Source organism: Poromitra crassiceps (assembly GCF_964638095.1).
Source record: "Poromitra crassiceps genome assembly, chromosome: 14".
Classification (NCBI taxonomy): domain Eukaryota; kingdom Metazoa; phylum Chordata; class Actinopteri; order Beryciformes; family Melamphaidae; genus Poromitra; species Poromitra crassiceps.
In genome coordinates, this window is record NC_139633.1 from 13003870 (window position 1) to 13018869 (window position 15000).

The 15000-nt window shown below is 43.7% G+C and overlaps 1 protein-coding gene across 1 annotated transcript in view; it reads left to right on the forward strand.

Annotated features, from left to right (window-relative positions):
• Nucleotides 1–15000, forward strand: part of ush2a (Usher syndrome 2A (autosomal recessive, mild)) — a gene marked incomplete at both ends in the record, with an annotated part of 353577 nt that overhangs the window by 106304 nt on the left and 232273 nt on the right. Inside the window, 5 exons of the mRNA XM_083650615.1 lie at nucleotides 75–303; nucleotides 2015–2126; nucleotides 2333–2480; nucleotides 5213–5494; nucleotides 11041–11216. Of these exons, the coding sequence (XP_083506741.1) occupies nucleotides 75–303; nucleotides 2015–2126; nucleotides 2333–2480; nucleotides 5213–5494; nucleotides 11041–11216 (947 nt within the window). The remainder of the gene's footprint in view (nucleotides 1–74; nucleotides 304–2014; nucleotides 2127–2332; nucleotides 2481–5212; nucleotides 5495–11040; nucleotides 11217–15000) is intronic.

The window sequence follows — 15000 nt, forward strand, 5'->3', positions numbered from 1 at the left end:
TCTCCCCCTCCCCCTGTCTCCCTCCCTGCCTCCCATCTTGTCTCCCCACCTTCCCTCTCCCTCTCTCTCCTAAGGCCCTGAGTCATTCGAAGACACCGGTTTGTCTCCCTACACCAACTACTCTTACTGGCTCATAACAGCTAGCGTGGCCGGTCAGACGGAGAGCACGATGGTCACTTACCAGACGTTAGGCGCTGCACCCGAAGCAGACCAGCTCCATTTGTCCCTGGTCGGACGAGCGGGTCCAAGCAGCGCTAGTTTTAACTGGACCACACCACGGAATGATACCGGCCCAGTGGAGAGGTGAGGGAGGAGACAGAGAGATGAACATTTGGGTATAAGTAACCAAATCCCCAAAGTTTAAAGAAAATGTGCAGTGGTTCTGCCTATAGAGTGGTTCTGCCTATAGAGTGGTTCTGACTATAGAGTGGTTCCGCCTAGAGAGTGGTTCTGACTAAAGCTGACTACCAAAGAACATTGTCATGATGGAGGTAAACAATTCTAACTTTGTTGTGGAACGGGTCATTGGCTCATCTGCTGACACAAGAGAGAATGGCAAGATGTTAGATACTGTAATTGATGGCGTAGCAGTACAGCTTGAGTGTGCTGAGAATAGAGAGCCAAAGTGGCTTCCTGCCACTTCCTGCTTCACCACTGTACCAGAGATTTTCATCCGCCATTTATTTTCCCTTAGACATTTCGTAAAATGCTTATAAAAATAGTTTTACTTGTTCAAACCAAACGGTTCAGATACAGTATACTGTATTTAGAAACAGGAGAGATCGCATAACATTTCACTTGGACCAAAACGTTAAAAAATGCGGGTTTAACCCATTGATACCTGATGCAGCATTTGTGTGTGTATCCCTTTAAGACTGCGAACCGCGTCACGCGGTTCGCGGTCTTAAAGGGATACACACACAAATGAGGGATATACACGCAAATGCTGCATCAGGTATCAATGGGTTAAAGAAAATGTTTTTTCAATGTTTTTTTGTTTTTTTGGTGTGTGTGAAATGTTCTATGATCTCCCGATTCTAAATATAGCTGTACTGTTTGATTTGACCAAGTCAAACTATTTTTTATAAGCATTTTACAAAATGTCTATGGGAAAATAAATTGCGGAAGAAAATCTCTGGTACAGTGCTGAAACTGTGCCTCGACGTGAGACTCAGCCTTCATTCTTCATTCTGAGTCTCCCAACTCCCACCCCAATATGGCGTTGCAGGCTCTGCTAAAATGCCACTACATCCTCATACACGTAGCAATCACAATAAAACAGTACCTACCTGCCGCACAAGGTTGTTATCCGACGCCTAGGATAATCGGTGTTCGCAAATATTGCATCATTTCCAATACCGATCCCTTGTAAACATGCCACAATCTGTATTTCTGTCTTTCAAGATTCAAGATTTTTATTGTCACTCCGTGGTACAAGTATCACGTGTGAAATTCTTGTGCTGTGGACTCCGTTTACAACATAGTACAAATATAACAGGGCATTTTCCGTTGAAAAAGCCTGTTGTTGTTCTTCCACTTCCCAGCGGGGAAACAGCGCCATCTCTGCTGTGTCTACAGGTGGAAACCTGTAATTACACTTCTGGAAGAAAAGAAAATATAGTTGGTGGGGAGGAAATATGGAGAGGGGCATGAAGGGACGGAAGGTGAAATCGGTGTCCTCCAAAGGGATGAGAACATCAAAGTATGGATGAAGTGATAGAGGGCTGTAGGTGGGGTTGGAGGTATGGATAAGTGGTCTGATAGCGTTGGTGGCTGTGGCAGGTTTGAAGGTAAGCAGGGAGAGAGTGTCTGAGGGATTGTTGAGCAGAACCAGCAGGGTTTGGGCCCAGTAGGGTGACCAGGATGAGCAGCACGATTCTAACTGGACCACAGCGCAGAACCGATAGTGGTCTAGTGCAGAGGAGGGAGGGAGGGGAAAGGGAGGAACGTCGTAATGACCTGTGCGAGTATCAAGTATTGTTTCTTGTTTGATCTTCTCACTTGTCTCCCACAGGTTTTTGCTCAAGTCTATGGGAGCAGAAGCTGTCATCCACTACAGAGGTTTGTCTACAGAGGCAGTGGCAAGTGGTCTAAAGCCTTTCACCCAATACACCTTCACTCTGGAGGTAGGTGAAGCTAATACAGTGTTTCTGTACCTTCATCACTTTGTAATATAGAACCAACATTTAGAGACATGTCCCTCCACAGGACATGTCCCTCCACAGGGACATGTCCCTCCACAGGGACATGTCCCTCCACAGGACATGTCCCTCCACAGGACATGATTCGACCAAAATGATCGAATCATACAAAATCGTAACCTTCCCTACAGGCGTGTTCGACTGGGGGATGCACGTCTACCCCTCCCCTGTCTGTCCTGACGGCCTCCGCCCCGCCCCTCAACCAACCCCCACCCAGTGTCAATGCTACAGGACCTCATACGCTGCACGCTACATGGGAACCCCCCGCCCAGCCAAATGGTACGACCCCACACATGATGCACGTACGGCACACATACTGTTCAATGAAAACAAACATGCCAATAACATGCTAATAATACACATGTATCTTACAAAACATAAAAAACATGACAATTACATTGCCATCAATTACAATACAAAATGGTATTTATAGAGCGCATTTTATATAGTCTATCGACTACCCAAAGTGCTTTTACATGAATACCTCACATTCAGCCATTCACACTCACATTCACACACTCACGGCGTCTGCAGCCATGCAAGGCGCTAACTGCTCGTCGGGAGCAGTTCAGTGTCTTGCTCAAGGACACTTCAACGCAACACCGGGAGGGGCCAGCCTCGAACCGGGAACCTTCCGAATCCCAGGCGACAGCTCTACCTCCTGAGCTAATGCCGCCCCAACCATAATCATAATCTCGCACGCACGCGCACGCACGCACGCACGCACGCACGCACGCACGCACGCACGCGCGCGCACGCACGCACACACACACACACACACACACACACACACACACACACACACACACAAAAAACTGCCTTTGGTAAATCCAGAGAGCTTTGTAATGGCTCTAGGGCTCAGTGTCATACTAAGCCCTGTAACCTGGGCTTCTCTGCCTGTTTCTCTCTCTCTCTTTCTCTTCTCTCTCTCCCTCTCTCTGTTAGTCTCCCTCCCTCCCAGTGTCCTACTCAGCCCAGTAACATGGCTCTTTCTTTCATTCTCTCTGTCATCATTTCATGATTCAAAGAGTTCTTTCTCACTGTTTTGATGCTCTTCACTGGACTCCACTGTCATCTCAGTCTTCTTGACCTGTTGGATAACTCCAGCATCCCAGCAGCAGGAGGTCGTCTCAACCAGAGCAATTTAGAGAGAGAGTGGAGTCAACGGAGGACCAAAATGCGTAACTCATTAGCCAATGAACAGCCAGGAAGGGGTCTCGCGCTACTTTTGAATGCTAAAATAAAGCTGATAATGTACAATTTGATGATAAAAAAAAAAAAAAAAAAACTTTCAAAGTACTATTTTCTTTTGCAGTCTCATGTAGGAACTAGCTAGCAGCTAGCAGGTGTAGTTCGAAAATAGTTCCTCCGTGAAACTGCTCATAACAAGGTCTGTGGATTATCTTGAGTAACCGGGTCATGATTTCTGGAAAAAGACAATGCTGTTGAGTTTATCAAATGTATTTCTTTGGCACTTTGAGCACCACAAGCCGAGTGCCATCCAGTTCCATTGTATTGGAGAGAAGGCAGAAACTCTGCGGCCGATATCGCCAAAACTCAGGCAACTAACACAAAACGGTATAGATGGATAAATAGCACTGCAGGTGAGAGGGAATATTTTTTATTTCGTATTTTAGGGTGAGCTGTCCCTTTAACACTTATAACAACATTTGGACATTCATCTATTCCGTAGTGGCTCTGTAAGTCTCCTATTGTGTTCTGGTTCTACTCTATCCTCATCCCAACCCGGCTGTGTCACTTCCCTATGAACACGTGCTATATAGAGCATGTGAGATGAGCACAATAGATGATTTGCACCAGAGAGCTGAACAGGACTAGCCAGGACTTAGTCATTATCAGCCTGTTTTCCACTACAGCCAGGGCTTTTCTCATTATCTGTGCCATTCGATTAGCCTCCAAACAACATGGCTGTATTGTGAAAATGTCGAAATATTAGCATCCTGTTGCCAACAGAGATGAGCTTTAAGCAGGGCTATAGTTTCAAATACACATTTGACGCTTTGAATGTTTTATCATGAACAGGCTGATTGGTCCTGGGACACTTAATTCGCCGATGCAGAGAGTTCAGCTGGGGTGAAACAATGCATTTGTGGTGTCTCCCCAACAAATTCCTGTAGCAGCTGCGTTTGTTTCCCGTAGAAGTTGTGAAACAGCTGTAGTGAGGAGTCACTTGTTCTAGTTGTTTCTGTCTGTGAGCACTGTAGCTCCATGATGGCAGACAGCCTCTGAGCTCACAAGAGCCCAATAACACCGCGCATGCACGAGCATCGTCTCAGGCTGGGGAGCGGGGAAGTGTCGGTTGAGCTGGCTTCAAATGCATAAAGAAAAATCTCAGCTCTCAAGCTCTGCTTTAAATTGTGTTAGTGGCGGGGCACGAAGGTTTTGTCACAAGTTAGAGCGGGCAACTGTGAGCTTCTTTACGATTGATTGGTCCGTATTATGTGATATGGTTTGAGCATCATCATCATCATCATATTTAAAAGGGAGTAAGTGGGCTCTGTTAATTTTTTTGTGTCACTGATGATGTCACATTGTCTAATCTAAGACATCATCAGTGATGTCACTCGAGCACTCGATGATGCAAGGTTGAGCAATTGTGCGCATGCCAATACAGCAGGCGAGGCCACGGATTGAAACTAATGTCTACAACGTTTAGATGCTTACAAGAATGCACATGTGACCCTAAATTACATAGTTAAAGGTTTTTGTGGATTTTGCTTGCCAGGGTCTTTAAAGATTTGTAAGATTTTTACTACCACAGAACACAAAATGAGCATAATACTGTGGGATGATAAGGTAGTAGTGGTAGTTGATGAATGCAATAACTCAACGATTACTCTTCAAAACACATCTCAGCTCAACTCTGCGATACTCGTGTTTCTTCGCGGCATTGTAAAAACAGACAAGAAACAGATACAGAAGGGCCACATTTGAGCTGAATGTGCTTAAAGGAAATGAGTAATAGTAAACCAATTTTACTTACTTTTCAGGAGTCATCACACGATACGAAGTTTTCCTACGAGGACCAGTGGAATCACACAACTTCACAAGTCCTGTCCATGAAAAGAGGGTGTTCTTGAGCTCTGGTTGGCTGGATCCAAGCATCTCTCCAGAAGAGCAGGGAGCCAATCAGAGCAGTGTGTCACCCCCTGAGAGCAGTGCCACGATAACGGGTCTGCAGCCATTTTCAACCTATCAGATAAGGGTGGTGAGCACCAACGTGGCAGGCAGTCTGACGTCAGAGTGGACCACAGCAAGCACCTTGGAGGGAGGTGTGTACACACACACACACACACACACACACACACACACACACACACACACACACACACACACACACACACAATCATGGTTAAATAGCTTTAAATCCACTTTTGTTAGTATGCCTCCACTGGCGATAGCCAGGCCGGAGGCATTATGGATTCGGGTTGCCCGTACGTCCGATGTTCGTTAACGCGATATCTCAGGACGCCTTGACGGAATTTCATCAAATTTGCCTCAAACGTTGACTTGGACTCAAGGATGAACTGATTAGAATTTGGTGGTCAAAGTTCAAGGTCACTGTGACCTCACCAACGCCATTCCCAAGTTCGTTAACGCAATATCTCAGGAACGGCTTCACGGAATGACTGTCTGCGACAGTTTGTTTGCAGCAATCCCAGATCCGGATCACCACCGAAATGTAATCAACTGATTGTCGGGCCGTGTGCTGATCTGTCCACCAAAGACAATTCATTGGCAGAGGTAATAATAGCAGAATATTTCCAGCAAAACAGCAAAAATCCAAACCGTCTGTCAGAAGGAAAAAGAGCAGAGGAAGGAAGTGGAGTTGGAGAGAGGAAATGAGGAAGTGTGCATGGGGGGGGGGGGGGGGGACTCATTAAGGTATTTGAATTCCAAAGAGATGATATGGCTCATTAGGACAAAACGATTGCCTCCAACATCACTATAAGCTATGTGTCTGGATAACAAGCATATAACAGCGTATTAAACTGGTTGTGGGTGTGGGTGTTTGTGCGCGTACATGTGTCTGCGCTAGAAATAACGAATATGATTATGTCTACCATGAATCACGTTTCACAGCATCTTTCACAGCTAGATCTCATCGACAGTAGAATAAAAATCCTTCTTTCTAATCTGTCACGTGAAACTGTAGTGGCTAGCTGCTAGCACAACAACAGAATATCCAGTCTTCATTGAAGAATTTAATTTAATGCTGCACCGATTTCAAAAAGTTCTGCTCAATAGTGAGTTATATCTACAAACAAATGAGATGAAAATAGGGTGCAGGTTGAAAAATACCGAAATTCACCTTTCAAGTCATCAGTTTGTGACTAAAAATTGACATCTTATTGTTATTTAAATCTCCATAAACGGCTAAATGTTTTCCATGGCTTAGGTGGAACTTTGACAGTTAAAAGACAAGTCCACCCTAAAATAATATATACCGTAAATTCCGGACTATAAGCCGCACCTTTTTTCCCGTTTTTTGGCCTTTTTTGGCCCCTGCGGCTTATATAACGGTGCGGCTTATCTATGGATTTTTTCAAAAAAAAAAAAATCTCTCTTTTTTAGCACTCTTTCTAACTATAAATCCACTTCTGTTTTAATTTCCTCTCTTGCCCTCTTTTCACCACACTGTATGACACTGTGTGCACTGTAAAAAAGAAACACAGGTGGTGTTGTGTTATGTTGTTTTGTTGAAATGTTAATAAATGGGAGCTTCCTCAAACAGCCATCTCTTTCCCGACAATCCCCTCTGTGCATGAACCCTTACATATGGTAATTAAACATTAAAACACAAAAAAAAAAAAAAAAAAAAAATACCATTAAAACACCCGCGGCTTATAGTCCGGTGCGGCTTATATATGTAAAAAACAGTCAACTTTGCAGGTGCGGCTTATACACCGGTGCGGCTTATAGTCCGGAATTTACGGTATATGCTATTTTTAATGTACCTCACATTTCAATTAAGCTGTGTTCACACCGAGATATTTATTTTTCGCTCTGTCGCTTGATTCAACCCTTTGGAATCGCTCTGTCGCTCTGTTTAAATCGCTCATCAACAGTCACACGAATTGACGGACATGTGGGGGCTATAACGTTACGCAATGTCATGATGTTTGTCCACTACGAGCCACCGTAGATGTTTACAAGCTAAGCCTATCAGCGTGCTCCTACCGCGAGCTCCATACCGGTAGTACAGACTTCACTTCATGTCAGCTGTCAGCCTGTCAATGCAGTTTGTTGCCACACAATAAACCAGCGGTTTGTTCCAAGACAGTGTGATCCTTGACTCACTCTCACACAGCAGCCAATCAGCGTTGAACAGCGAGCGCCTGATGCAAGCGTAATTTTGCTCGAGTTGGGATATTTCATCTCGGGCGACGAGCGTATTTTCTCCCTATTGCTCTGTCTCTGTCGCTCGGACGCCCAGCGATTTTTTCCCCGGGCGAATATACGCTCAATCGCTCATTTGCATTGACTTTGTATGTAAACTCGATGCCAGCGAAAAACTTTAATAGGTCGGTGTGAACGCAGCTTTAGAGGTGTATTTTTCTTATTCCCATGGACAACTAGCCAAACTGGAAAAAATGCAGGGTCTTTTTTTTTCTTTTTCTTTACATCATCCTCTCTCTCTCTCTCTCTCTCTCTCTCTCTCTCTCTCTCTCTCCTCCACCTCTTTCACTCACCTTGCTTGCATGTGTGTGAAGTTAAAGGCACTGTGTGTGATTTTTTTGTCCACTAGATGTCGCCATTTCAAACCATAACAAAACTTGTTTACCCAAACAATCTCGATCCCACCCACCAGCGCACAGCACTTCCTGGTTCCCCCACCTCCCTCCCTCCCTCCCAAGCAACGGAGATATAAACAACTATTTTGTGCATAGCCTACCTACTGCAGACGTAAGTACATAAAACAAGCACGAATGCATCTCGGCTATGTATTTGGCTTGAGTAATGACAAATTTCACATGATAGTCATAAACCTTTAGGATATTGACAATAGTCCGCTTGGTAAGACTTATTTGTATAATCTGCTAACCGATCAAAATCCATGTAATGGTTACATGGATTTTGAAAAGGTTACATTGTAACCTAACCTTTTGCATAGCCTGCCCTATTGCTAAGTACAGTTAGGCAAAACGTCGTCTAAAACCAGGTTGACATAGCTAAATTAGGATGATTTCAATTCAATGTTGGGGACATCGCTAGCTAACCACAGCTGTCTGTCAACAGTGAGTAGCTTAGCCTGTGTTTTTGTTCGTCTGCTAATACCAAGACATGGCCTAAATGTATTCATAGTGCAACGCTAGTATTTTCTCATTGTTAGAGTTGTTCAAACTAATTTCAAACGCTTGAATCACTGCTGTATTTTATAGGCAGGCAAACCAAGCTGTATGCCTGAAGCCCAGGCTAGCACCAGTGGGACAAAGAGGAGACAGGGTCGCAGAGAGGAAGGTCGGCTGTAGGACGATAGCAGATCTTGTCGACATCCTGAAGAACCGCATAGCTGATGGAACTGGTCACGTCATCCTGGTGTAGCCCATATTTTAGTTTTGCAAATAAAGTATTTTTTCTGATAAACGAAGTTGTGAAATCAATGTACTGAGAAACATCACATACACTGTCTATTATATAAAGTAGGCTATATATACACAGAAACACAAATACTGGTAGGCACTAGGCTACTGTAGCTAGACACACTCAGCTTTAGGCAAATCTAATGTTACAATGGAGAATAGTGGCCAAGAGACATGGATGAAGTCATATCAACTTTATTGGTGTACAGAAGATTGCAGACAGCAAACATCTAAACATCAAAGATGATAGAACATGTATTATACAGGTTTGCTATAAAAGCACAATTTCTCCATCTCAAATATCATAATGGTGGGTCCACTTGTTTTCTATCTTGTCATCTTCTGGATGACTGGATGACTGGCACCTTGAAAATCAGACAAATGGAAACGTGTTTAGTATTAATTTGAATCATCTATTTTGTAGCTGGTAGATATCAAGGCAGGGTTCCTCCACATTGTCATGAATTAGATACTTTTACCAAACCTTGATTTGTTTGGACGGTGTTACAGCTATTTTCTAATGTAACGTTGCTAGTGAGATAGAATAGAACAACAAACTGCTAACATTAGCGAAGCTAGCTTTTCTCCATGGCCTTTCTAAGTGTTTACACATTACTATACCGTTCTGCGTCATAGTGACAGCAACTGGACGTAATTATAAACAGAAAATGCATGCGAAATTTATAATGGGAAGTAACGTTATGTCATTCATGTCAACTTGTCACCAGAATGTCTGTGTATAAGTTATACACGAACGACAAGCTAATCAAATCCTGCAGCAGGCTACACTAGCAGTGTAAAGTCATTTGAATAGCCGTGAAAAGCAACAGTTAGCCAAGTGATTACAACATTCACAGAACAAATTCACAATATCGATAACAACTTGTACATTTCGCTATCATGCGTAACGTTACTGAAATGGGACATGCAAACGCGATAACGTTACTTACCACTGTGTACAGGAGAACACGCCAGCTCCGAGTCACTTTGCAGGCCAGATATAGCTGCTCGTAGGGCTCTCCATCTAGTGAAAGCCAGACCGGCAAGGTTGACTCTGGTCTGAGATATTTCTTTTCGGCGGCGATTTGGCTAAAGTATGAAACCGCATAAGGTGGATCAGGGAATGTAAAAGTCAGGAATGCCCGCATCAGGGTTCCGCCATCTTGGTCTACAAAATTCTGTTTTGGGCTGTGGGCTGGGAGGGGCTCACTAGGTCGGCTTCTCGGGGGAGGGGTTTCTATGTAAACAGATTCGGGATGTTAGAGGGGAAGGACAGAGGGCCATCACAACACAGGGAGGGGGCGTGGCTTAGTTGTAAACACAGAAATAAATCACTATACCTCCTCTATATATACAAGGTATTGGTTTGGGGATATTTAATAGTGCAGAATCTTACACACAGTGCCTTTAACTACCTTTACACATTGAAGTGCAAACAACAGAGAAGTATCCTATTACAATTTGAATCATGCATCTGCTAAATCTAGTTGGTGCATCCAAATAAAGTATTTGAAATATATTGGAAATAGATTTTTGCGTGTAAACGTGGTAATGGTGCATGTTGAAGATCCAGTATCTTTTTATTGTAGAGTTACGCATGGGACACACCAGAAACGTCTCCGTCGCAGCGTGTCGCAGAAGTGTCGAGCAGGAGCCTGGCCATGCACACCAGAAGCGCTCTGTTTTGCTCCGCGATGGCTCTGCACCGGTCACAACTTGTACTGACTTCATGCCTGGCTGCAAAATAGACCAGACACGGAAACACGACTGCAGGACACGAGACAGACGCGACGCGCCGCAGCCGGTGTGAACGGTCTCCCCTGTTAAAAGGACGCTGAAATGAAACCGCCTCTGTGACGCGACGCTTCTGCGATGGAGATGCTTCTGGCGTGTCCCCTCCATTATCCATCAGCCGTTATCCGTCAAGCTCAGATAGTAGTTAGCCACTTAGCTAGCATCAGTCATGTAATTCACTCCGCAACTCTCCGGTGTCCGTGTCCACACACGCAATCCCATGCTGGGATTACCTCAATCATTTGTGTCATACTAAATACTATCAGTGAAGCTGATAAGTGGGAAAAGATGATAGTCCTCTCAGACTGACATCATGACTGTGCCTCAAGACATATCGTAACTATGTGTGTGTGTGTGTGTGTGTGTGTGTGCGTGTGTGTGTGTGTGTGTGTGTGTGTGTGTGTCTGTCTGTGTGTGTGTGTGTGCATTCATGTCTCCAGCCCCTGAGTTGATGGCTCCTCCGGAGGTGTATGCAGTGTCATCCACCAGTCTGAAAGTTAGCTGGAGCTCTGCTGAGGGTCACGGGGTCATCGCCAGGGGAAAGGTCACAGAATACCGGGTCAACTTGCTCACCAAACAGAGCAGCAATCCTTACGCTCCTCCAGTTATTAGTCAGGTTAGACACACACACACACACACACACACACACACACACACACACACACACACACACACTACATTGTAGGCGTGTTTCCCACACGCACAGAACATAGAACTCACATTTTCTTGGAGTGGTAGGTTGGTTGGAGGAGGGGGGGGCGGGTGCCTTGGGCTGATTTTCGATAATATTTAATATTGCGATATTTGCTGCGATATTTGTCACAATATTAAATCTTGTATTTCTTTTTTCTTTTAGATTTGTCTAGAATTTATGTTTAAAACATTCAAAATTAACTAAAATTGTCAATAGGATCTTGAGAAACAGCAATTTTGACGTTATCTCAAAGACTACTGTATGTACAATGTTGCAGAGATATCTACTTTCCTGTTCCCACTTTTTTTTTTTTTTTTTTTTTTTTTACCTTTATTTATACAGAGGGAGTCTCACTGAGAGCAATGCTCTCTTTTTCAGGAGCGCCCTGTTCACATTCACACACACATTCATACCTGGAAGCAGGCCCGTATCTAGCCTGCCACACTAGTGGGCTGGTAGGGGGCAACTTTGGCGGTAGGTTGCCAGAGGTTGTGGGTTCGGGGATGGGGATTAAATTGCATTATATTCAGTGGCGCTGGAAGTACTTTTAGGTAGGAATGGACTCTCGGTGCTGCCTGCAAGGGCAGCGCCGAAGAAAATTTTACGTTTTTTGGACTTTCATCCAAGAATATTTAATTTTAAATTAACATTAGGATTATACTGTTGTGATGTCATTATTCAGTATCTTCTCCTTTTCTCACTCACTTTCATGTAACCACCTGCTCTCCCTTTAGTCGTTTTACACTACAACAGACAGCAACACAGGCATAAACACTGAACCAAATTGTTCCAGTAGGAGTCACCATTCTGTTTTGGGTCACCAAACTGTAAGTAGGAACTTTCACTCAGGTGACAGGCCAGTGTTTACATTATTATTGTCAAAACTATTAGCAAACTATGTACAAACTAACTATTTACAAAACTATTGCTATATTTCCAAGACGTTTAGTCTTATTCAAATTCAAACTGAAAAGTGACAAAGAAAACTACCGTAAATTCCGGACTATAAGCCGCGGCTTTTTTCCCGTTTTTTGGCCCCTGCGGCTTATATAACGGTGCGTCTTATCTATGGATTTTTTCAGAAAAAAAAAAAAAAATACAAATAAAATCTCTCTTTTTTAGCACTCTTTCTAACTATAAATCCACTTCTGTTTTAATTTCCTCTCTTGCCCTCTTTTCACCACACCGCGGACACTGTGTGCACTGTAAAAATAAACAACGGTGGTGTTGTGTTATGTTGTTTTGTTGAAATGTTACGGTAATACTGTAAATGGGAGCTTCCTCAAACAGCCATCCCGACAATCCCCTCTGTGCGTGACCACTTACATATGGTAATTACGGTAAGCAAACGGCCACTCGGCCATCAACTCCCTCCCCCGACTACCAGGAGAAAATCACAAACTTCGGCGAATTCACACAAAGGAAGATCAAGGAATATTCCATCGAACCGGAGCAGACCATAAATATGGATGAAGTGCCTTTGACGTTCGACCTGCCACTCACTCGGACTGTTAACAAGAAGCGCCCTGGAGGATTCTTTCACCAAAAAAAAGCTTTGCTCGTTCTCGACAGCATGAGAACGAGCAGTAGAAGCAACACTCTCACTTACCATGGGGAAGGTACGCAGAAATTCACACGAGGCAGCTTTCAAGTTGAAAGCAGTCAATCTCGCATTAAAAGAGGGAAACAGAGCAGCCGCGCGTAACCTGGGCATCGATGAGTCAATGGTGAGGCGTTGGACGGTGCAGCAGGAGGAACTGTCTCAGCACGGAATATTATAGGAGTGTGAAAACATCCACAATCACCAACGGGTTCCAAAACGCTGGACTGCTGCGGGATGAAGAGAATGACGCCGCCACAGCTGCCGCTGAGGGCCGTCAGAGGCTTCAGAGGCTGTTCGATGCCGACAGTGATGAAGAGGAGTTCGTTGGTTTTGAGTGACAATGAAGGAGAGAGGAGAGTGGTTGACGAAGCCACCCTGAACCTGTTCGTTTCCGACACTGAAGATGAGGACTTTGGTGGTTTCAGTACGCAGGAAGAAGAGGAAGACGAGGATTAGTGACTTGACTTCTCTGGTTACAGGTTTGCTGCACATATAGCCTATTGTTGTGTGATTTTGTCTGGGGATTAGTGACCTGACTTTTGTTTTGTTTTGTTGAAATGTTAATAAATGGGAGCTTCCCCAAACAGCGATCTCTTTCCCGACATTCCTCTCTGTGCACGAACCCTTTCATATGGTAATTAAACATCAAAACACCCGCGGCTTATAGTCCGGTGCGGCTTATAGAAGAAAAAAATAGTCAATTTTGGTCCCGCGGCTTATAGACCGGTGCGTCTTATAGTCCGGAATTTACGGTACTTTGAAAGCAGATTGACTTACCCTAAAAATAAATAAAAATACTTCATCCAGTTTAAAATAATCAACTCCATAACATTTCTTTTCATTGGATGATCTTATTTCTCAAATCAAATTAAAGACTAGTGCAGTGAGACTTAACCATAGCTAAAAACTATTTGCCATTTAGCCTTCAAACCTATATTTACAAGACTTTTCGTCTTATTCAAACTCAAACTGAAATTAAAACTTTGAAAGCAGATTGACTTTGTTACCCTAACAAATAAATAACAATCCTTCATCCATAGTTTAAAATAATCAACTCCATAATATTCTTTGCATTGGATGAGCTTATTTCTCAAATCAAATTAAAGCTATAACTACTGTTAGGTGCCCTAAACTAACTAACCCAGTGGTCTCCACCCTTCGGGTCGCGACCCTAAGTGCGGTCGCCTGGAATTCAAAAAGGGAGATACAAAAAATGGGCAAGATTAATTTTTGGGTGGGCATAGCCCACCCCTGCCCCCCCCTAGAATCGGCCCTGCCTGGAAGCTGCCCAGTACAACCACAGTCTGATCTGTTGGCCACTGAGCAGCTCCACTTCTACCTCAAGAGGCACTAGTGAGTCACTGTAACTTCGAGTCTGCCCTCAGTCCAGGAAGAAGTAGTAGAGCTAGAAAGCTCCTCCCAAGGCAGACGTTTTTGGATGTGTAAATTACCAAATGGACCCTACTTGACTAGAAAGCTTGAATAATAATCCACTGACAAGCTAGGTTAGACCACCCAAATCTATGTTTTTATTTTTACTTTAACTTAGCTACGTTTTACTATAGACTACGTCTCGGAATATGGGTAAGGGTTAGGCTTCTCCATCCACATACTGTCTAACATTTGCGTTTGAGCTAATTGCATTTTGGCCTGGGCGGCTCACCCAAGTAAAGTCTATGTGTGGGAAACACTGGCACTAGTGTGTCAGAGATGTGGTCTTGGACTTGAGACTTGGCCTCAAGTCGCACTTAAGTCACACACACAGTGACTTGAGACTTAACTTGAGACTTGTCCTCAAAGACTTGAGACTTAACTTGGACTCGAGATTTGTGACTTGTTGTGAACAATCTTTATTTAATTTTATTTGTATTTTATTTTTAATTTGTGTGTGCATTAACATTAAGGAAAGGTCTACTAATAATATCAACTACCGTAATCAGTGCTGATACTGTACAGTATGCTAATAGATAAAGGAATGAGGTTACAGTACATGCTTTGAATTCCTTAGTTGTAGCTATGCAGTGTTCTAAGCAGACCAGATGGCATGCAGCAGATGATAGAACACTCATCCATAAGAGACTTGAGACTTGACTTGGACGTGTG